The sequence below is a fragment of the Phasianus colchicus genome, chromosome 1, assembly GCF_987193195.1.
Source record: "Phasianus colchicus chromosome 1, bPhaCol1.hap1.1, whole genome shotgun sequence".
Taxonomy (NCBI): Eukaryota; Metazoa; Chordata; class Aves; order Galliformes; family Phasianidae; genus Phasianus; species Phasianus colchicus.
In genome coordinates, this window is record NC_143436.1 from 80,934,669 (window position 1) to 80,959,007 (window position 24,339).

General features: G+C 38.7%; 1 protein-coding gene across 1 annotated transcript in view; it reads left to right on the plus strand.

Annotated features, from left to right (window-relative positions):
- Positions 1-24,339, plus strand: part of TBX15 (T-box transcription factor 15) — an 87,538-nt gene that overhangs the window by 35,315 nt on the left and 27,884 nt on the right. The window contains exons 2-3 of the mRNA XM_031613137.2: positions 16,791-17,004; positions 23,934-24,035. Coding sequence (XP_031468997.1) covers positions 16,791-17,004; positions 23,934-24,035 — 316 coding nt within the window. The remainder of the gene's footprint in view (positions 1-16,790; positions 17,005-23,933; positions 24,036-24,339) is intronic.

The following is a 24,339-nucleotide window of genomic DNA, read 5'->3' on the forward strand; positions in this document are numbered from 1 at the left end:
TCCTTATGAGCCAGGGTCTCACACTTGTAGGTATAAGTGATGATAGCTGGTTATGGTTCATCACACATCTCACAGGCTGGAGGGGCATAAACTGAGGTGTCTGTCTCAGAAAAGTTCAGTCTCATTCTTCTTTTCATTCAGTCTTCCAGAATGAGCATTTCAGATTAGGCATCTCTTTTTATTTGTCTTCTTATGTAATAATCATTAGCACTGTGTATTACACTCTGCAAGCCAACCTGCACATAACTTTAATTGACTCTTCTGTCACTGATATGTAAAAAGCAACTGATTACCTAGCTCAGATGGTAGACTTGAGAATTTTTTTACATTAAGAGGCTTCTTTTGAACTTTTGATCATCAGCCCCAATTGGACCTTAGTGTGTTCGCTCATTTTGCTGATAAATATTATACCAGGAATAGAAACTAAAAATTTGATGTCCACTATTTTCTAGCAGATACGTTCCTAGGTCATTGCTAAAGGTAGTATTGGCCTGCTCATACTTCTTACCTGTCCATTTTACAAGTTACATAGAGGTATGTGTAGGTATAAACATTTCAGCTTTAGGCCATGCTGATCTTTCTGTGCTCTTGAGTTTGCAAAAAGTATGAATTTGTGTGAAAAAAGGTGTGATGCAGAAATTATTAGCTGTTTATTTGCACACTGCAGGATCCATTTAAGGTTATGTTTGTGGCAAGCAGAGAGTTTGGACCTGAAGACGATGCTGTCTGTTATGTGGGCAGAACAGAAGACCATGTTAGGTAGGCTGATAAGATCTCAGCCTCAATTCAGATGAGTTATTTCCAGAAAGCCTGTCACAGTTTTGAAGACATAGCATTAGCATCAGCAGGTCTTTGGGGTTTGCAGTCTTTCAGCAGCACATCAGAACCCAGAAAATGCCTACTTCAAGGTGACTTCTTAAATGCATCATAGTTCTTCTTTAAGAAGAATTTGATGAATCTCAGTTTCTCCTTCTGTTTCACAAACCATCTAGTTGGTCTTGTCCTCTGAAAGGGGGATTCTCCCTTTCCACATGCTTCCCAGGACTTTAGCATAGCAGTTATGATTCCAGGTCTCCTCATACAGGAGCTCCTACTAGGGCTGAAATTGTTCCACGGCAGGTGAGAAGCCTACAGAAAGCTATTTATAAGGTAATTTCATGAGACAGGCAATTTAAATGATGCCATGGAAAATCTTTGAAGGATGAATTCTAAGGGTGATTTTTAATGTACCTTATCTCAGGCAGACAGTTTCCCCATGGTTCCTCCTAGACAGCTCCAGGACTCTTGCAGAATGTCAGCATAGAGCAGTGCTGTTGCTGAGGAGAAAACTTGCAGTGGACCTCAAAACAAAGCTTTGCATGGACTCGCTGAAATTTTGTGAGCAGGACTTTGAATTTTGGTTGTCCTAGTTTCATAAAGGAGTGAGGGCCTTGCAAATCAGCAAATGAGCAGTGCCTTTACTGAGTGACAGGAGCAGCTGTCTCATAGCATTTGCTGCTGGAAGAAGAGACCTGAGCCGTGCAATTCTGAAGGTGTGAGGGCGGATGAGTGTAGGGGTGGTAGGTGGGATGGAAATAGGAGGGACATTACAGGTTACCCTAGCAATACCCTGTGCAGGACACTTGCTTTGTGTTGCCAGGGGCTTCTCTGGATGGAAGATTCTTCCTTATTGATTGACACGCAGTGTAAGTGAGCGTCCTTTACTCCTGGAAAAAAAAAAAAAAAAGAAACCTCAAAAACCTCATTGCTATCCCCAATCATTAGGGTTCTACCTAAGCAACCCCAAAGCCTCCTCGGCTATTTCCATGTGGAGATGCCTTTCAATTTAGAAACATGAGAGTTATTACATGCAGTATGCCTCATGGATGTGACCTTTTCCAATCCTCCCACTCTATAACCGATGGAGTTGGTTACTCTCCAGCTCTGCCTTCCCTCTGAGAAAAGCACATTGTTGCTGTAAGACACATGGAAAAAGGTTAAGCTATCTTTCTGTAAAATACTTGATGGAATAGGATTGGGTGGATTTTGCCCGAGTTGCAGAGAAAGCCCCAGAGAGAGGGGACATAATGTTGAATCTGCTTTGCTGCGCCCTGGGGAAACTTTTTGCTCCCATTTACCAGTGAGGTGGCCCAAGTGCATTGGTTTACATTTCTCTAAATATCCTGGCTTGTTTTTAGCAGCAAAAGGACACCTGTGGCTGCAAAACTGGCATTTTGCAAATACACAATGAGATTCAGCCATGGATATAGCCATCTAATTTCAGCCAGTCACTTTTATTTTATTTTATAATGTTTTGTTTTGCTTTATTTTATTTTAATTATTTCTGTGGGTTTTTTTGTTTGTTTGTTTTTTGTTGTTGTTGTTGTTCATTTGTTTTCTTGCTTGCTTTTTACTTTTGTTTCCTCTGTGCCTCCACACAACTTACCAGCACTGTACCATGTCTGTAGTGAGAAGTGTTGTGGGACATCCTGTCTGCTCAGAGCTGGGAGAGTCTGCAGATGGGTGCAAGTTTTTTAATCCTGGTTCTTTATGCTTAAAAGCTGAAAGATTTAAACAAAAAACAGACCCACCAGCCAGAATCTGGGTGTTTCCTGCAGCAGAAGGAATTCTCTTGGAACAATCCTGTACTTCATTATTATGTTCATCTATTTGTCTGACACAAAATGGCAATGGACAGGAAGATGCTGAGATGGGTCAAGAGGTACCCACTTACCCAGCACACATAGCAGGAGGTGATCTGATCTGCCTGAACGGTCCTTCAGTCTGCAACAGAAAATAGGGCCACCTGACAAACAATATAAAAAAAGGTAAAAAAAAGAGTAGTACGGACATTAATGTGGTTGTGAAAAGTTGTATGGTTCAAGATTGCAGTGGTTCCTGAACAGTTCTCCCTTGGTGTTTGACACCAAGAAGCCAATTGCAATAATCTTTCCTAATCACTAGATTCTGGTTTCTCCTTTCTTACTCTGTACATTTCTTTAACTCCTGTTTTACCCTTGTTCTCTCCCCTGCCCTCTCTCTCCCTGCTTTCCATAGCACATTTCCCTGTGGAGTAGCCCAGCTGTTTCTCAGCCCCCACTGGGCTCCAGGCTGGAAGAGAGGGGTCACAGATCTGCTTTGAAGCATCACCAGGGGGCTTTGCAACTGCATCAGGGGAGAAAATTGCTGCCTTCTCCTGTAGTCACATTGCCCAGCTCAGCAACATTGGAGACAAGCTTGGGCTGTGCTCCACATCAGGTTTTACCACACAAGAAGATGATGAAGTATGATAGAAGTACATTGTTTTGAGACTGTCCTTTCCTTTGCTCTTCCCCCTGATGGATCTCTTATTATAGTTTAGTGCTTCTCTCTGCTGCATGTAATAGGATATTAAGGGCTAAAAGGAATTTTTGAGACAGGATGTTTCAATGATAAGTAGGACACGAGAGGATGCACAGGATCACCAGAGATAATAAATTGAGTAATGAAATAAAATGTTTAGAGTCTTAATAGGAGATGAACTCATTGTCTGCCTGTGCATTTATAATCCACCTGTAATGAAATTCCAATGGCAGTTAAAACTCCTCATGGCTTCTTTGTTCTGAGAGACTTTGGAGGTAAGACAAAACTGCAGCAATGCCTGGGAGGGATGTGAGGGATCACCTGCATATAAGAAAACAGTGCCTTCTTTTTATTAACAACTCTCATGTGGAATGAGCTTAATGGTTGTAAGCATCAGTAGGATTACCAGAAATCAAGTTTCCTGGTGTGTTGGTGTCCATGGGTACCTGCCCATCTCTGGACTCTAGCATGAGCTATTTTGAATTTCCATCCCGTGTTTTTTTTATGCAGTTGCACGTCCTCAGTTTTCTTTCTGCACAGTTATTTGTTGGAAACCTCTAACAGCAACAGGAGTTTCTCAGTGTTCAAACTCTAACGCTGGACAGCAAAGTAAGGCATTTGGGAAGGCACAAAGAGACCATGAAATCAGTGCATTCTCTGGAAATATCTGGTTGGAGATTCATGATCCTTGAGGTCCCTTCCAACCGTGGCCATTCTGTGATTCTGTGATTCTGTAAATGTTTAGTGATACTATCACTAGACTTACCTACAGTTTTCGTAGTTAACAGCGAGTAGAGATATGTGGAACAAATGAGATAATTCAGAGCTGATATCCCAAGATGCTCAGAATACACTAAGAAGGTGCTTTTATTAATTTATCTCTCAGGGATTTTAAAAATTTGGGAAACTTTGTTGTTTTAAATTCAAGCCCAGATGGCTAACATTGCAGTTAATGATAACAGAAATTGTTGTTTTCTTCTTGAATAGAATTTATGGAACATTTACGTTCTTATCTGCAGTTCAGATAAAGCAATTTTGAGGATTTTGCAGATTTTCTTTCCACATGAAAATATTCATTCTCATTTTCTTACTAGAAGTAAAATGCACTGTATTTCTTCGTCTCATCTGCAGTAAGATACAGCTATTCTTCTCACTGTAAGAAATCATAACCTTTTAATAGACAAGATAGTTTCAAAAAAACTCAATAAATTGAAAATATGCATATAATAGTATGCAGTACATGCTTTTAGAGGTTTAAAAGAATGGGTTATGGAACAGTTTAGTTCTGGAACAGTTTAGTTCTGCGTGGTTGAAAATGTGTGTGTATCCGTACCCAGAGAAAATTATCACTCCTCTTTTGGATGGGAACCAGTAGGTTATTATGCATTGACACTGGTGTGGGGGGAAGTGGGCAAAGCTGAGAGAATTTTCAGCTTCCACACTGTGTGCTTTCCAGCCTCTTTTGCTGTAATTTAACTTGTTGAGAACAGCACAGGGGGGCATCCCATTGTTTTCGGTGCACAGAATTGAGATCTAGGCAGACACAAGTATTCTAGATTATAGTATCTTGCATAAAATGCCAAACATGAATTATCATGTTTGCCCACATGTTTTCTGAGTGCATCTTTTAGGTTAGATTTGGATGTGAGATTCAAATCCCCCAACATTCAGAAATGGTGAATTATGAAGCTGAGTTTGTGCTAAGAAGTGGTATGTTTTTAATTTGACTTGTGCTTGGATGTTTGCAAGTGATTTTTCATTTCCTTTTATCACTTTTATTCCTGGCATGATTTCTAGTGAGGAAGCAGGAATGTGAGCCTCGTAGCGGGGAAGGTCATGTAGGCAAAATTACAGGTATGGCTGAAAAGTAAGGAGGTGTACATCTATATGAACATGATGTGCAACATCTGTGAAGTGTTTATGTCAAGAGCCATTCAAGCCCTGTTATTCAGAAGGATTAAATGAGTGCTTCAAGACTAAGTGCAAGTGCTTGGTTATATTTCTGCTTGTGACTGTGAATGCCGGGTTAAGAGCACATATTTGTTTCAGTGAAGTGGAAGAGGTTATGTGCCTCTTTAGTGCACGTATAGATGAAGTGTTAGTGAGCTTTGTAAAGAAGAATGAAGTTCATGGAGTTATTATAGTTAGCTTGTGAATGCCAGATGTTTGGATATGTGTGTGCATGCATGCTGGTGCAGCTGTTGTATGGGTGATAGTATACACACATGTGCTACAACTGTGTGGTGTAGGTGTTATTACTCTCAAGTCCATAACTTCAGCAGGTGTAAATCAGGGTGGCTCAGTGGAAGTCAGCAAAGTACACCGGTGTGCATTTCCTGGAATCATTATGTGTGACTGCACAAAGAGACTTGGACGTGTGGTATTGCAGTTGGCAAACTGTGTCAGGATGTGACTTTGGGAGACTGGGCTGAGGGCAGTCAAAGAGAAGAGGAGAATCCAAGCCACAAATGTACATCCAAGAGGCATGGAGGTTGAAGGAAAAGGAAAGGGAAGATTATATGAACATAGACTTATTCTCCAGGTTAAACACCAGTTTTGTGCAATTCTTTCCCTTGGAAGTATGTGGAAGCTGTGGGATTTTGGTCTTTTACGTAATTCAGTTGCCTGTAATGCCTGCATTAGTAGATCATGCAGTCCAACAGGAACACACCTGCAGAGTGAAATGGTTGGTGTTCAAGACCTGATGTCCATGCTGTATGGCTTTAGAAGAGAGTTTATGTACACCGTATTTTGTGGATTGGATGAGAATAAGCAGTTGATGCTTTGGGTACTTTTGGAGGGTCACTTTTGGTTTAGACTCACCTGGAAGAAACTAGTTGCATGTGTTACCATAATCCTCCATGATGTGAACTGAAGGGTAGTGACTGGGGATGATAAGGCAATTGCTTCAAAATCACTCTTCCAAGATGAACTGAAACATAGTATAGGCAAACACTCCCAGTATGGCAATAGATTGTTAAAAAAGCCTTGGTCTTTTTTTTTTTTTTTTGACCCTCTGGTGTTCTGTACCTTTAGTGTTTGTGCGTAGTAATTATACATAAATGAGAGTAATTATGGACATTTATGTTCTTAAATCGTTTTCTCTGAAAAGAAGTTTATTTCATCCCTAAAGCTTGCTCTGCCTCTCTGTATTTAACTCTTGCATTTTTTTCAACAACTTTTATGAACAAAATGCTTGAAAGCCATGGAGTGCACAGTTCCTGTTCTCTCCTGTGTTTTAAGGAGGTTGGTTGCCCTCAAAAGGCTTAACTAGGAGATAATAATCCCCTCTGAACACGGGTGATGTTCTTTAGTGCTACATCTCAAGGTTTTTTCTTTGCCACTGAGCCCTTGATGCAGTAGAGCTGGGGTAAGCCTGAAGAATGTCTCAGCCATGACCTTGTGTTCTGGCTCTATAGAAGAAAAGCTCACACTCATTGTTGGGCTACATCAGCAGTATTTCCTGGCATGTTGGGCATGGGCATGAGGCTTGGGTTTATCTGTTCCTCCTCCTTCCTCTTCTTAACTCTCAGTTGGGCTGAAGAAGAACATAGCTCAGTACTTCCCTCTTCTGCTGTACATGAAAGGGAAATCTCTAACTACAGAGTTTCCTTACATCTGAACACAGTATTAAGAATTGCATGCGATTATTTTGACTGGTCAAACTGCACAGTATGAAAGTCACGTCATCTACACTCTGTTACTCTATGATCTCTTTCAGCATCCCCTTCCCAGCCTTCTGCCAACTACAGGTGCCTCCATTTGTCTTTCAGCTCATCACTGCAGTGATTTTATTAGAAGTTCTTAAACATCAGTATCTGGTACCACACCCTGGATATGAAGTGAAGCATTGGCTTTTGCAGATTTTAAAGCTTTTACAACTTTAAACTACTTTTGAATAACCTCATCCTCACATGCACTGTTCACTTTTGCAGAATATCTAATTATTTTTAGGACATTAGGATAATTGTTTCAAATTAATATGAGATGCCTTCTTGGATGTAGCTGAAGGTGACATTCTGTTTTAGGGTTGGCACATGTATGTCAGACTTCAAATTAAATTGGTTTTGTATGATGCAGTTGCCTTTCACAATGTAGGCTGGATTGAGGGCCCTAATACATTATTTCTATGTCCGTGCACCATAGTCTCATAATGCAGTGCTGTAACCTGTTCAGCCTCTGCCACTGTTGTCCTATCCCTGTTTTATAACATAGTTTTAGAAATATTTTTAATGTTTATTGCCGGCTGCTGAAATGCTAGAGCTCAGCACTGTGCTCTGTTTTTTCTGGAGAAACTTCTCTCTCAATCCTTCTCACATGACTGCATAGTAAGAAGGAGAAAAACTGTCTGGTTTGAATGCAGGTCTGTTCCATGTGAAGCAAATGAAAGGAGGAATATTCAAAAGTTTATCTCTTTTGAAAAATACCCCAGGTGCATTGTGAGTGGTTTAGTGGAAACATATGGTCACCCTGTAAAAGTGATCAAAACAGCAAACAGAATGCTAGGTTGCAAGAAATATCCTGGTAGAAAGTGCCATTGAAAATATTATAATTTCTGCTATGTGGATCAGAGGCAGATCACTGACTAAAGCTAAATACATCTTTAAGAACCAATCTCATACACACATATATACATGTCTCTCTTTGTGTATATAATAAAGAGAGATGAGATTCAGAGAGTAGGCAATTAAAACATTTAGAGCCGTGGAAGTGCTTTCTTATGAATAAAATATTAAAAGATTTGTGTTATTGTTGATAAATTTATATACAGGGTAATAACTGCACTAGGGCAGATAGTTCCCAAAGCCTGAATCAGAAAGGGATGTGTGAGTGGGTCAGCAGATGAAAAAAAGCTTGAATAATGAAGCATGTGAATGAAAAAATTGAGTTTAATCATTTGTTGAACAGTTACAAATTCAAACATCAGCCAACAGAACTAGTCTGATAAGTACTGTTTTTCCAAAGTAGAATTGTAGATTGTGAATCTACACAAAAGCAAAGAAGTTGGTCTCAGAACTTCAGCTCAGTTGGACTAAGCTATTTATTTATCTTGCCAAAACCACTTCTATGGATGTTTCCAAATGATTATCTTCTGACAGGAAATACACGAAACATGGGGAGTGGTATTTATCTCATTATAACACTACAGCAAATGGACACTCAAACGTAAACAGACAGGTGTTGTTATAAGTGAAAAAGGACACTTTCTCTTCTGTGCATAATCACACTGTGGAACTTACTGCCATATGACCACAGTGCCAATTTATCAGTGGGAGTCAGGAAAGGTTTGGACATCTCTCATTATGAAGGTGCCAGCTGGCTCCCTGATACTGCTGTCATGATAATCATCATGGTATAGGGAAACATATGTCCCTCCCTGTGGTTTGCAGGCCACCAAATATCTTCAGCTTGCAAGTATTTAAAATGTTAGTCTTCATTTGTCTGAGAAGTGTTCCTATCTGCAAAAAGAGGGAAAAACTTTATAGACTTTATAGTCTGGTCTCTGAGAGAATAGATGTCTCTGCAGCACTTATTCTGCATGCTGACTGTGTCCTGAGTTGATTAAGTTTCCTTTATATATATATATGTGTATATATATGCATACTTATATATATATGTATGGCCATCAGAGAGAAGTCCAAGCCACAGAATCCAGAGACAGTCTGTACCAGAGCTTGTTCCTGTTCCTACCAGGGAAGGGCCAGCCACAAGGCTAGGATCTGGTTTTGTACTCCTGCACAATTTGAGGTTACTTAGAGCCAAAATTTTGGTTTAGTTTGGTTTCTAAATATTTGTTGTATGGTTTTATTTGTAAGAACAATGTCTCTATGTTTACAGAATGCAGCGTATATCTAATACGTATCTTATTTTTTTGAAGTTTCTCCAGCTTTCAAGTGTGTTTCCACTCTTTAATTTTACACAAACTCTTGGACATTGGCCAGGCAAGTTCTCTGTAGTCTGTAAAGTTCCGGATCTTGGCCAGATTAAAGTTGTCATCAATTTTACTTCCTTCTTTAAATAACATCCCACTTTCTCCCTAGTACTTCTCATATTTTTGAAAATTAGCATTCTCCGTGCCCTCCTGGATTTTACTGAATTTTACACTCTTTTATTTTATCTACTTATTTAACTGAATCTTAGTTTTTGTATACTCTTTCTAATCCATTTCCATTTTGAATGTGGCCTTTCTGAATGGTTGCTACTGAGCTGTCTTTCTTTTGCAGTCTAAGGTAATGCTGAGTGACAGCTGCAAAGAGTTTCCCTCGGGACTTTTAGGAATCTCTTGGATCCTTCTATACTAAATTTCAAATTACATTTTCCTTAAGATACTGAAGAGCCAAGTTATTTTTTGTTTTCTGGAAGACAACAACATGACATCAAATAAAAAGTCCAAGTTTTGTTACTTACTGATATTTTTTCTTCTGAAAGATGATTACCAGAAACCTTCTATTGGGAATGCTTATGAAATACCTTTAAGCAAATAAGTTGCCTCAATCCAGAGATGAGAGGGCCTATTATACAGTCTTCTGTTTGGCAGCTGTTTGATGAGATATTTTTGGTTGTGACAGTTCAGTTGATCTAAAGCACAGACTGATGAGCTGTGGACAATTTTTAAGATAATTAGTTTGGATTAAACATGAAGCCCACAAAGAAATCCTGTGCTGTGGAATTACTCAGAACACTCTTGTCCACCTAGCTTCTACTTCTGTAATGAGAATTTGTATTTGCCAAGGATAAATTCAGAGCCCAGCAGTCAGCATCTCCATCCTTAGATGATGCAGCTTGAAACTGGAGCTGAACTCTTGAATATCTGGTCCTAAAGATTATGTGGGCAAAATGTGTAAGTTCTGTTCATCTGTGTAGTCTTAAAAAAGACAATAGATTGTGAGGTTAAAAATCACTTCAAAGATTAACTGTGACTGATGTTCTTTTTCCTGGATGGAGTTAACTTTTGAGATTGAACTCTTGAGGTTAAGTATACTAGCAATCTCCAGCTGCTTTATACATCTTTGCCAAAACTGAGAAGCCACAAACCCAATCTAACTTGCTGGCTAAACCAGGTTTACAACTGTTTTCCTTTGCTGGAGTGGAACAGAGCAGTTGGAGCATACCAGCAAATCAGAGTGATTTTTTTCTTTGCTGAGGTTTTTATCCCTTTTTTAAATGGAGTTTTTATCCCTTTTTTAAATTTATATGGAGTAAGCCAAGGCAGAAGCAGTCAGTTCTTGGCATTGGACAGTCAAGTTGATGCAAGACTTGCATTTAGAGCCAAAGCCACTGTGTTGTTGCTGTTGTATTTGCTTTTATATTCTTCTACTAGTTTGCCATATACATATTTGAGTAATAATTCCCTGTCATATTGGCCTTATAGTTAGTCTTTATTTTGATACAAATAACCATCAGTTTGAGTGTATTTCACAGGCTTTAGTGGCTCAAGGAATCTTATGAAAATGTCTTTTAAAATTATGATTTAGATGAATGAAGAAAATGTTGTGGGTGAAGTAGTTTTTCACTTCACAGTCATCTCGTTTCCCATGGTTTTCATTTGTCGCCATACTGGGTTGCTTCATTTACCTAAGAGGGCTCCTTCTATTTTATTAAGTTGGTCCACGTAGTCAGAGGTAAATGTTGCTGATACATCAGTAGAGATTGAAACTTCCTGCCAATATTCTGCTATGTTTTGTGGTGTGTGACAGATGGCAGCAAAGGGGCAGTCTGACAGAATGGCGTCTGACATGGGAGAGAGGATGAGGAAAAGGTGTGTCATCGAATTCCTCCGTGGGGAAAAAGTTGTACCTGTTGACATTAATCAGTGTTTGCTGAATGTTTATGGAGACCAAACAGTGGATGTGAGCACAGTGAGGCAGTGAGTGGTGCATTTCAGCAGAGGCGACAGTTACAGTATGTTACCTCTGCTGGTGCAGATTTTGATGAGCATGGCATGCAGGCTCTTGTTCATCACTAGCAAAAATGCATATGTTGAAAGATAGTATTTTATAGTACTGTCTTTGTAATTTGCTCTGTCGAACACTGTTATTGTTCATTTTTAATGAAAATAAATAGGAGGCATTGTTTTTAGAGTGACCAGTTACACAATAGTTTCCCATCTATGAAATGAAATAATAGTTGTCTTCTAGTTTTTCTTTTTTGAGTTTTGCTGATGTTAATGCCATTTTGTTTTTCTCTGGTTTCATAAAAAGTTCTGGAAATTAGTTATTTTAACACTTCTTCATGCTGTTTGAGATTGTGATGTAGCATTGGTGTTGATGAAGCTCTGGGTGCTTATACATGCTTATACTGCCATAAGACTAGAAAATCTTGAAATTAATTTCAACCTTTGGTCACTAATGTAATAAAAAATTGATATTATCAGTAATAAATATTACAAATTCTAGCATGAAATTGTTATGGGGCCTAATGCTCAAAGAAAGCACAATTAGTATGGTAGAGGAATGCAAAAGAGTTCACAGGAATAATACAATACATAAGGATATCTGCAGAATTATCTTTGTGTTATTTGATCATATGTTTAAAATCACCTGGGAACTGCTCAGAAGCCTCTGCATGCAGCAAAGGCAATTGCTGGATCAGCTGCATAAAATGCAGCTGTACTAATCTCAATGGCTTTGCTGAAAATCAGCTTTATTCACTGCTGCTTTCTTGCTGCCTTTGCTGCTGCAGAACGTCCTGTGTAATTTTGAAGTTCCTGGTGGCTTTGTTCAGTTTCTGTCTATGTGGTAGTTATCAGGGAGAAAACAGCTGTATATCTGAAGTCATTGCATCAGCAGCCATGGCTCTACTCTTCCAGTCTGTTCAGTCTTAGTATTCTTCTGTGTTTTCACTTACATAGGGTTTGGCAGTTTGTATCTGGATTCCAGTAATGTCATACTTCCACATGCATGGTTCCCATGCAGCTGTGGGGTGGCAGCAGCACATGCAAAAGCAAGGCTCTATGCTTATTTCAGCAGAGTTCACAGAAAGGAGTGGCAACCACCAAGTTTTCTCTGAATATGCATGTCCAGGATTATGTACTATCTTTGTAAACTGTAGACCTTGGTTGCCAGCAAAGCCACTGTAGGAGTGAAGGAAGAATCACCTGTTGCACTAAATGTTCACACATTTTACAAACAAAAATAAACAATTGGAAAAAAAAATTTAAAAAAACATGCCAAAAGCCCCAACAGCTTGTAACAGCTGCTACATTCCACCCAAGAGAAATCTTTACGCTAATGGAATCTGACAGGATCTACACATAAATTTGAAAAAATAAAAAGAGAGAGAAAAGAAAGAAAGAGACTAAGACTTCCGGGTAGATGGTGTTTTATGTTTACAAGCTTTTTGTACTTACTCCTGTATTTTACATTCTTTGATATCTTGGAGAAAAACATTTGTTGAATGCAGAAGCATCTTGATATGGTCAAGGGCTAAACAGAACTCTTTCTGTTTGAGTGGTTAAATATGGAGCTCAGTGTCCCTGCTGTGTACAAGCTGCAGAGAAAATTCTGCTGAAGATGCATGCATGAAGTTGCTTAGAAAATTAATGTCTTTCAATGTCTCGCATACCAGTCTCTTGTACCAGGCTGATGAAAATGTAGGGAATAATAGAGTGCTTAGCTATAGAAATAAGGCAGTCAATCACATCTTGTTTTTATGTATAAGAGCATTCTGATCCCAGGACACATAGTGTTGGTGCAGGAAGCTGGCTGTATTATTGACCATCATCCTGGGCCATTCAGTGAAGATGCTGATCTCAGAGTCACTATGCTTGGGAAAATGGTGTTTTTTTATTCCTGTCTGCAAACAAGAAGCCTGGGAATTTGTGGATTGAAAGAAATCATGTGCTGAGGTTTCCCAGGATGAACTGGAGATAGTGGGAATGAGAAAAGGATTAAGAAAGAAAAATCTGAACTTGCTCAATATTTGTTGATAATCTCAATAATGGCCACTGTATCCCTAGAAATTCTGAGTGTTACTTCTCCAAGTGATCCTGTAGTTTTCTTGATAGACTCAAGGTTGCTGAAAGGGCTCAGACATTTCCTTTCCTCTAGCAGTATGAAAGTGTATGAGCTGGATGTGTGGTTAGCATGGTGACAAAGGATAATAGGAAGCCATGCAACAGGGGAATAGAAAGGGAACAACCTTTCACACAGTGGCAGTAAGATGGCTATATTTCAAGACTTAAGGAGTTATTTTGAATGCTTCTGAAATCCATGGATCTTCTCTCTAAACTTCTTAGTAGCATCCCTCTAGAAAGTTTCAAGATCCTTGGAATACAGTTCCTGCAAGAACCAGTCTCTTTTCGATAGATTAGGCCAAGTCTCACTATCAAAAATACATTCTAGCAAGAGAAAAACAGAACTCTTTCAATTGCCGATTGCCCAGCATAAGCCAAAAGTGGTGACTGCAACCTGACATGGCATTGGAGAACCAGAGTTCCTGTGACAGTAAAGAAATCTTGTAAAGGTAGGGAATCTTGACTTGTCCCTTTGGAGCTAGAAGAAGCTATTAGAAACATCCTTAGGAATTTTTCTGTTTGTCCTTTAGTTGGACACAATATTTAGTATCAGCCACAATCTCTTCTTCAAGGCATTCACAGGCATGTTTTTGTGTTTGTTTGGTTCCAAAACTGGAGGAAAGAGAAGCACTTACTGTTCTGAGCATTTAACTTGTAGTACTGTAGGTCATGCTTCAGGGCACTGAACAGTATAATTTGAACAAAGATACTTTTTTTCTGTACTGTGCGGTACTGCATGGTTGGATAGATGTTAGCATATCACTAATCAGTGAATTCCTTTTGCAATTATTGATTTGTGCCAGCATGGCAATTTATGTTCAAGGATGTGGTTCTACTTCCACTTCCACCAATTGTCAAAAACATCCCCCAAAGCTCTGTTGAAGTCAGTTTAGTGATATTGGTATAAAATCTGTAAGTGGGCTTAAGCCAATGATGTTTAATTTTTTCATGGCATGAAATTCCAGTTAATTCCCAGGGTTCTCTGAAACTCCATTCACACGCCCATTTTGAAAGGCTGTCCAGAAAATGCTGGAATGATGCTGGAACAGTATCTACCCATGTGCCATCTGTTGGCCGTTTACTATACTGCTTCAGGGGACATACAGTTTCTAAGTGCCTGAACCAGAAAGATGATGTGTCCTAAAATACTCCATCTGTATGCAGACCCTCAGATTAATACCTCATTCAAGGAGAAGGACTCTAGAATGAAAGCTTTTCCCTCTATCCCATCCTCTCAGATGTTTACTTGTCCCACAGCAGTTTACCTTCACTTTTTTAGGAACTCAAAGAAGATGTAAGACTATTGGTTAATGATTCATCTCATGAGTAGGTATACAGATTGGTCTTAAAGTGATGTAAGAAGCATAATCTTGCTTATCCTTAAAGGATAAAGCAATTAAGCATTACTGCAAAAGCAAATGATGCATATTCAGACTTATGCCCTGCAGCTCTGTAAAAAGGAATCATTTGAACTAGAGGAAGTAGCTTTGCTCCTGCATCACTGGACTTCTTATGCAGGCACCAAATGTGTTAATCTCTCTGTAATTTCACATTGATTCTCTAGCTTGCTGTCACCGAATCCCAGCAGGTTATCTAATATTATCTTGAATTAGACTTTGTCTATGATACCAGTGTTAGGTGGAATACTGGTCTCCATGTCGTAGTCCTTTCTTGGTTGGTTTGTGCTATTCATCTGGAGAGAGAGATCTGTTGTAGTTTCAGCCCAACTTGGATGTCAGTGGAGACATAAAGGACCACATGTTCAAAATGGTTTGGAAACAGTACATGCAAAACCTTTCCAATATCCTACAGAATTTCTACATCATACATGCATATTGCCTACATGCTGTCGAAATTTACTGTGTCCTACAAACAAATTTATTATTCAATCCACTTAGAGTTCTCCTAGAAAACAAAGGCTTCCTGATGGCACTTGGGCTGTGAGTTTCTCCAATGCTACCAGCCAAACTGTTTGTGACCATTCCATTGCAGCAGTAAAAGTTTTCCAGAATGTTTCTGCGGGGGTGGTGGTTCTGCAGGTGACATCTGCACTCCCAGCCTCTTCTTCGCTATGGCATTCTGCACTGGTGTGCAAGTATCCAGGAGATACTGTCTCAGAGACGGTTTAAAACTGAGAAACTAGCCTGCATGAGCTCAGAGGTAATAAAGAGTCTTTAGCACTTGTTGATATGGTAATAAATTTAGCTGTGGTGATTTCACCACATTTTAAACACGGATTTTACTTTTTATCTCCTTAAGTTTCTATGTAATAGCTGTTCTATTCCCTCGCTGGCATGCATGCACTTCGGTGATCAATGCAGACGAAGTATGGTATTGATTTTGTGTTGTCTTTGAAATCTATAGAGCTCTTCTTGATCCATTTGACTGAGCACTTCACATCCATTTATTGCTAACTCAGTCATCTATTTAATACTTGTGTCAATTTGTTAAAACTCAGATTCTAAATGTAAACACACTGCTTTACAGAATGAACTGTGAATTATTTTGTTGTAATGTGGGTGTACACCCTGTCACAGTGAAACACTACTATTTGCAAAATTTACCTTAGCCCATTGTATGAAAGCTAGGACCATATACATACTATATATCTAGCTAATGTATAAGATATTTTGGCAAAGATGAGGCTACATGGCTCAACATGGCAGTCTGTAATTTTAAGCTACTCCAACCTCATTTTTTTGTTTGCTTTCTTTCATTTTTTATTAGCAACTTTACTTTTCTTTTCCTCCTTAAAGTGAGACGGTTGTCTCATGTAGTGTTTTATGCAGTTCTCTTCATCTGCTTTCCTTTGTAACATATTCCATATGTTTACTATCTTCCCTTTTTGTTGTTAAGTAGCCTAGAGCATTTTTCTCACCAAAAGCTGCATGGTTATTTTCCCAGGAAACATCATTGTTCCAAAAAAATGTTATAGAAACAAATAAAACACATTTCCAAAATGGTACTGCCAAATAGCAAAATACAAAATGCTCATTATTTTTGATGACAAGGATATTGAAAGGAAAAAACGTTGTTTAAAAATAACCAATTCTTTAATAGTTTTGTGGGAGGGTGTTCAATTAAATGGAATGTAGTTTTCCATTGAGGCCATTTAATCTTGGATTGAAACTATGGTTTCAAATATTATTATTATTTTTTCTTTTCACTTTTTTTCATCTATATTTTGTGTCCCATTCGTGGCATTGCAGTGATGTTTGTTACTATTTATATTTTATGTTGAGGGCCTTTTAATATATGTTCGTAAAGCTTTACAAGAATACCAGATGTTACATTGGAAGCTCAAAGAACAAAATCAGATCATAAATCATGACATACCGTATACAAAAAATCCAGTTGCATTGCTCTTTAGCACTTCCCTTATTGGCTTTCCTTTTCCTTTTTAACTTACAGCAGGTAGAACTGCAGTGTCTTACCTGGTATGTTTACTTTGCAGACTCAGAACAGAGCACTGGGTCAGACACAGAGGTGTTGGCAGAAAGAACATCCTGCTCTTTTGGCTCCCATTCTGACCTTACATCTGGTGGATCGGGTCCTCAGCCTCCTCCACCTTCATCCATGGAAGAGATCCAAGTTGAACTGCAGTGTGCTGACCTCTGGAAAAGATTTCATGACATTGGGACAGAGATGATCATCACAAAAGCAGGCAGGTAAGATATCTCTGACTTTCTGTGTAGTTAAAAAAAAAATCAGAACAAAACAAATAAACAACCATTTTCTTCCATGAAAAGCCCATAAATAAGTATCTGAGGGAAGAAATGTAAATGATTGTCAGATTTTCACAGCTGCATATCCTACCAGCTTTATGAAGTTCAATAAAGTGATTCCATATTTCTTCCTAAATCAGTGGCTCCAAAGGGTAAATGGCACCTGTAGGAAGCAGTTGAGGGTAGTCCTTCCGAACAGCAAATAAATAAAGAAATGATCATTTGTTGCTGGCTGTACTGAATTTGAGACGAGTTATGAAGTTGGGGATGAGCCATTAGAGTTTCAAGTTCTGTTAGCACTTCATGACCCAGCTGATTGAATCTTATACATAGTCTAGTTTAAACTTAACTTTACTATGAAATAATGTATTCCTGCATTTGTGAGTAGATAAATTCTGATGATTTCTTCTATTAATGAAAAGCAGATTTAGTGTTTACCTCTGCTATTGCAAATGATCTCATGTCATCCGTGGCTACGAAGAGTCACTAAATGCCAGATTAAAAAAACAAAACAAACAAACAAAAAAAACCACGCTAAAACTCACTCTGCCTTCCTGTTCTTCGAGTGTCTCATTGCTGTCTATTATTAAAACAATGGCTAGAAATCTGTTCACCAAAGCACAACCTGAAATTAGCTGCAAATCTCTAGACGTCACAAGGTATTAAATATTCTAAATTTTTAGACGTGCTTGGGATAATATAATTTTCCTATCCTCCACGATATTTTAATTGCGATTAATATTACTGTTAGGAAAATCAGCACCATGGACAGGGTTGTTCAACGGAGCGAACCGCGCGGCTGTCGCAAGAGCTGTTCTGCACCTACCGCGGAAATGCGGAGAGCACATTTTCCATCATTCTTTTTCTTTTCTTTTTTTCTTTTCTTTTCTTCTTTTCTTTCCTTTCCTTTCCTTCTCTTCTCTTTTTCCTATTTTTTTTCTATTTTTTTTTTTTTAATTTATTTTCTTGAGGGGCGGGGAAGGAGTTCATTCTTTTATGATAAATGGAGGGGATAGGCTTAACAACATCACAGCAAAATGAGCAGAGCTTGTTGATATGAAGATCACATTTCTGAATTAAGTAGTTGAACTCTGCGGGATCTTAAATAACTGCACGGTCATTGCAGCGTCTTAAAAAAAAAAAAATAGTCACTCAAAAAGTTGCAACATCAAAGCTACTGCAGTTTTACAAATTGTTTAACACTTGTTCTCACAGAAGCCTGGGGAATTTGGGCAGAGGTTCTGGAGAACAGTTTCATGGAAAAAAACGAAAACAAAACAGGCTGAAATGTTTGGATTTGTTTAAAAAAAAAAAAAAAAAAAAAAAGAGGAATCAGAGCTATCAAAGGTGTTAAGAAAGACAGAAACACTAACTTTATTTAAGTCACCCAAAATAATATGTATTTTTACATTTATTTATTTATTTATTTTTAAGAGAATAGATGCAGGAAAGCTTATAAGAGTTGTAAGAAATATTTCTCAGATTTAATATGTGGTTTTCTGTAAAACCATTAATGGCATTATCAAGTGGCAAGTTAGAGAATATTGGCAAGCTCCAGTCTTGACAGTTCTTCCACTAACAAAAACTGATGGACCACAGTGCAAAGCTTAACATACAAGCAAACCATGTATTCTTTACAGTTTTAAATCATATACTTTATCTTTGAAAGATGATGTTCATTATTTCTTTAGTCTTCATAGTCATCAAGCTTCATTGACCGTACCCACAAAATCTATGTAGGTCACTCCAAATGTAATACCTCCTATTTATTCCCCTGGAAACTACAACAGATACAAAGAGCACAATAACACAATGTGACAACTACAAAACTTTTTCAACATTGCCCACCATTAGCTTTGCATTTTCACAAGCAATAAGCAAGACCCTGCATGTCATAGGGATCATAAAAATCAGCAACAGCAAAGCTGACACATTGTTTCATGGATGCTATGATGACTCTGTTGCTAAGAAAAGATTGCCCATACAGTCCATGTTTCATTGGCCTGAATAGATGGAATTCAGAAGGCATCAAAAGTGAACTACACTGTGGGTGTGGTAGGACAGTCCCGCCAAGATTGGCGATGTGCTCCATGAACTTCAGACTGGTATGGGCCTGGCAACATCATGTTACAAGAGAAAGATTATCTTCTTTTCTGGCCTGACTCTGGAAGTTTGACCTTTCATCTTTGTCAGTGGCCCGATGTAGCAGCCAGTGTTAATGGATTCCAGGAAATCCAGAAGCCTCATCCCAATAGTCAGTGCACCATCACTTTACCCACTGAAGGTTCCATCTTGAACTTTTTCTTCTACGGGGAATTCATGTTGCCACTCCATGGACTGCCATTTTTACTTTATCTTGTAGTTGTGATACCACATCTTGTCACTGATAAAGTTGTGATCCAGCAAACTGCCACCTTCAGCCTCATAGGAGTGGTTCAATAGAGACATATTTGCATAGGATGTTCTTTCTGTTCCTGTGTGAGCATTCACGGGACCCACCTGCCACAAACTTTGTTATATTCCAACACTGCTACCATCATTTCCAATGCACTGAAATAGATATTCAGCTCCATAAACATATCCACGACTGTATTCTGCTGATTTGTGGGGATGAGCTGATTGAGATGCTCTTCATTTTGTGGTGTGACAGCTGTGTGTGGCTGTTCAGAACACAGCTTGTCTTTCTCATCACCATTGCCGCAGCTGAAACACACCACTCACTGCCTGACTGTTCTCACATCCTCTGTTTTGTCTCCATAAGCATTCAGCAAACACTGATAAACATCAATGGGTACAATTTTTTTTCAGCACGGGGGAATTCAATGACTCATCTTTGCTTCATCTTCATTTTCATGTCAGACACCATTTTGTCAGACTGCCTCTCAGCTGCCATCTGTCACACAGCAACAAAATGTAATGAGATATTGGCACAAAAATCCAATATATACTACCACATCACCAACCTTCTTCTCTGACATCATGGGCCAACGTAATAAAATAGGAGGCATTGTAAAATAGGAGGCATTGCTTTCAGAGCAGTCTTCATGTGTAGCTACTAAACGTACATGTCTTTACCATTTAATGTTATCTCCAGTGGTAATATTAACAGTATTGAAGGAGATTTTTTCTGCTGACCACATTTTACGTTAACCATTGCAAAACATCAAGAAGATCTGGTCAATTTATTTACCCAGGACATCTGTTTACTGGGACAGTTCTTACAGATTTTAAGAAAATATACTAGTTAAATGTTTAATATTTTTTTGATTAAACACTCCCTTTTTCATAGAGGATGTGCCTGAGATGGATGGGAACTGAATTCTATTTCTTCACATGGGTTCCGTGATACACTGTGCATCCCATAGATGCACATATTTCTAGAGCTATATCCTGCCTACATTAGGCCTAATACATTTTCTAACTTTTAAACTCCACTTCCACTCACATTTAAATCTGTTTTGTCTTTTTTTCTTTCTTGAAGTTGTATTTATAGCTGCCTATTTTTTGATCTGTTTCCATAAATTGAATTTTCCCTTCTTTCTTTCTACCAGAATGTTGCTATTCAGACTTAATAAGATTCTTATAACAAGAGTCCTTTGTTCTTTTTGCAAAAGATGCAAATGTCTTTCTGTCAGCTGCAGTGCATTCAAATCTACAATCTCTTTTATCTCCTTTTGGTTTGAAAGGAAGCTTTAACCTCTACAAAAACTCACCTTAAGCCACAAATCATCCCGATTTTAAGCAACTGTTCCTAAAAATTTATTTTACTCTTTTTCTCTACTCTCCTTCACTATGCATACATGTATACTAGCAATATCAGCACAGGAATCTGAACTCTTCTCCACATTCCCTAGCTAAAGACCATGGTAATCTGAGCTGCAGGGTTTGCAGTTGCACAGTGCATAGAAGTGCTGCCCAAGTGAGAAAGCAGTGAGCAATTATTACTGGGGGAATACACATTTACTACAGTGACTACTTACTTTTAGTCCTGCCTTAGAAGGGAAACATTATGTACAGTTCATGGGGGTGATTGCACAAGGGCAACCAAGCACACAGGCGCAAATGGAAGGTGTTCCTCCCAGGATACAAATTCTATATTTGGCAAATTTGGGATTTCTTCTCAGAAATGAGGCTAACAATCATAGGTGTCTTATCATAGCTACCATATCTGTACTGAGGGATGCTCAGTCTAGGCTCAGTAATAAGAGAGGAATTAAAAAACAGCAGCGAATGCAAGAGGTGGCCTTGCTCCTCTGTACCTTCTGATAAGTTAAGTGGTATTTCAACTGGATTTTCTTCACCTTCCTTATACTATCAGCTGGAGTTGTACAAAACACATATTTGGGGCTGTTTATACTACCAAATGATTGTTCTGTTTCCAGTGGAAGGAAGCAAGTCCCATGGTGCTCTTCAGTAAGAGGCAGCAGTAGGGATTAGTTGTGGAATACTGATGAAGCGTTCATGCCTTCCCTTCCTGTCCCTCACTTTAACTCCTCACAAGTATATTTGTTTATAAAAACAAACATTTGGCACCAGTCTTAACATACAAAAAATTATGAGGCATAAAATAGCTATAAATTCAGGTTACCCTGTAGACTTCTCTCACTCATACCACCCACATTCCATCGGAGTCCCTCAGTCACTTTTGAGTATTTCTGCCTTTTCCATTTCCCCCTTTCCAGGAATGACATAGCAATGGTGCTGGAGATCTGCTGTGATAGTCCCAGGCCACAGCCTTATGTCAAAAAACCCGAGTTGTTTTTACACCCACAGAAAATCATAAGAGTAATATTTTACAGAACTATAAAAGTATACTTAAACCTTAGAGAAAACGGTGGGTTCAGTTGAGCTTTCTCTGGTCATTTTAGAGATTAGCCTCTAAGCCTGTTGAATGCTCTGTGGTAATCTTTTACAAGGTATTTCATAAGCAAACAACCCCATAAGCTATATTGCAACCTTACACGGGGTTGCAGTGTTGGAGAGAGTTGCTGCGAACACACAGCATTCAGTTTTCCCAATGTAGTGTGCAGACTTAGACCCAAGGAGACTCAGATTTAATCCTGGATTTCTCATCAACCCTCTGAAATATGACTCCACCTCTTAAGCTACTCCCAAGCCACCTAAATCCAATTAACAAGAGTGGATTTGTAAAATGCCACATTTTGTACCCATTTGGTTTGGCAGATTTAATGAGCCATTGTAATAGAAACAAGGTAATGCCCTCAAGACACTGAAGACTATCCACTGTTTCTTTTTCTTCCCCTTAACTGTTTAGCTAGCAAACTCACACCATCAGCTGCACCAATCTACTCTCTCCTTGAAGGGTTTCTGTAGGCAATTTTTCTGACACTTTTACATCTCTCATAACTTTAGCTGTGTGCTGGCAGCTGTTGGGTGATGTTCTCCCCATCTCTGCAATGAAAGCCCTTTTCCTAGCCAGCTTCAGTTACTAATACATCAGAACTTGTCAATGGCCTGAAGTGGAAAAGCTGTGGGCAGGGTGAATGCTGAGCATTGAGCTTTTCCTTCCCACCCTCTGTAGTGCAGATGGGAAAGATAATTTCTCACAGCCATAGTACAGTTTTTGAAAGGCGTGTTTGGAAATATTCACAAACATTCCCATTTTTCCCTCCTCCAGGCTCTATTGTTAATACTTCAAGAAATAAAAATATTGGGTAGATATGTAAATCTTCTCAGACATTTCACTACTCTTCACTAAACAGAAGACAAAATGTCACAGTGGTTTCTAAGGAGGCCTCTGGGAATAGTAGACAAATATTTATTTTATACATTTTTTGTAACTCTGTCATCATTATTTTAATGCTATTTATTTCCCCTTTAATATCCTCCTTCCATCCAACCTACTCTCTTCCATATAGAGACATCTACCTGTCAGAGGATCAGCATGTAACTACACATCAGTGTCAAGTATTTTCAGTTTCTCTCAACAAAGCTCCATATCTTCTGGAGAAAAGTAGTACAATTGAATAATACTCTTGTGGGATCTCAGTGCAAGGTTTGTTGTACACATCTCCAGAACAGTGACCAGTGCACAGCACAGCTCTTCTGTGCTCAGACAAGAGAAGAAAGACCAGGAATTAATTTTTGTTGTAGAAGCTTCATAACTTACCTATTGGAAGAGAAAAATTTAAGACATAATGGGATTAAACATCACATAGAAGATGACATTTACAAAAATGTTTTCAAAAAATAGTGATTAGACTGCAGGAAAGCCATAGTGATACTGCTAGTGTTTCCATTAATTCTGGAATATAGGCCTAATAAGCAAATTCATTTAAGGCGTAGTTTTCTTAAGTGTCTATAAACATAAAGGCAAGAGACTCTTCTGTGATGGTCTTGCTTTAGATATTATTTCAGTACAATTAAAATCCATATTGAAATGTAATTTTCTCAAAAGTAAGCATTTAGTGTGACATGAAACCATAGTGCTAGATGGAAAAAAAACCAAAAAAACAAAAAGTCTCCAGAATATATGTACTGCTCATACCTATACTGAAGCACCAAGAGAGGAGCCTGGACTTGAGGGACAATTTATGTGGAGGGTTGACTAGTAGGAGTCAGAAATAGAAAGTGCTTGACTGAGAGTGCCTTACTTTCACCCACAGGCTTTTATCCTGGTATTCCTTTTCTTAAATGGAAAAACAAGCAAAAAAACCACCACCACCACCACAAAAAGACAAAGACAATTGAAACCACTGCCAGAGCAATCTTTGCTATCCATACCAAGTCCAGATGTGTCATGTCAACAAGTGATCTTTGTAGAGTGATCCTGGTGTCAGAGACAGATCAAAGAGCTCATTCAACTTCCTTATTCACCATTTCCTCTCTTATTTCTACCTTTCTTTTCCTAGGAGAATGTTTCCGGCCATGAGGGTGAAAATCACAGGTTTGGATCCTCACCAGCAGTATTATATTGCTATGGACATTGTACCAGTGGATAACAAGAGATACAGGTAAGCTTTTAAGACATATAGATTGGAACATTGTGATAGATCAGTGTCAGAGCCCAGGAAAAGCAATAGAGTATAATACGCCATTATACACTATTGCAAAAGTATGCTGGAGGAGAGACTGTTGGTTTAAGACTTTAATTGAGTTGACCAGAATTATACGACAAAAACCCAAAGGTTTAATATACATCATTGCACTTTTTTTCTCCTGAGATGGATAGACCACTCAGTGGATAAGGAATTGGTCTCACTCAGAGTTGCAGTCAACAGCTTGATATTCAGGAGATGATCACTGACAATACCCGAG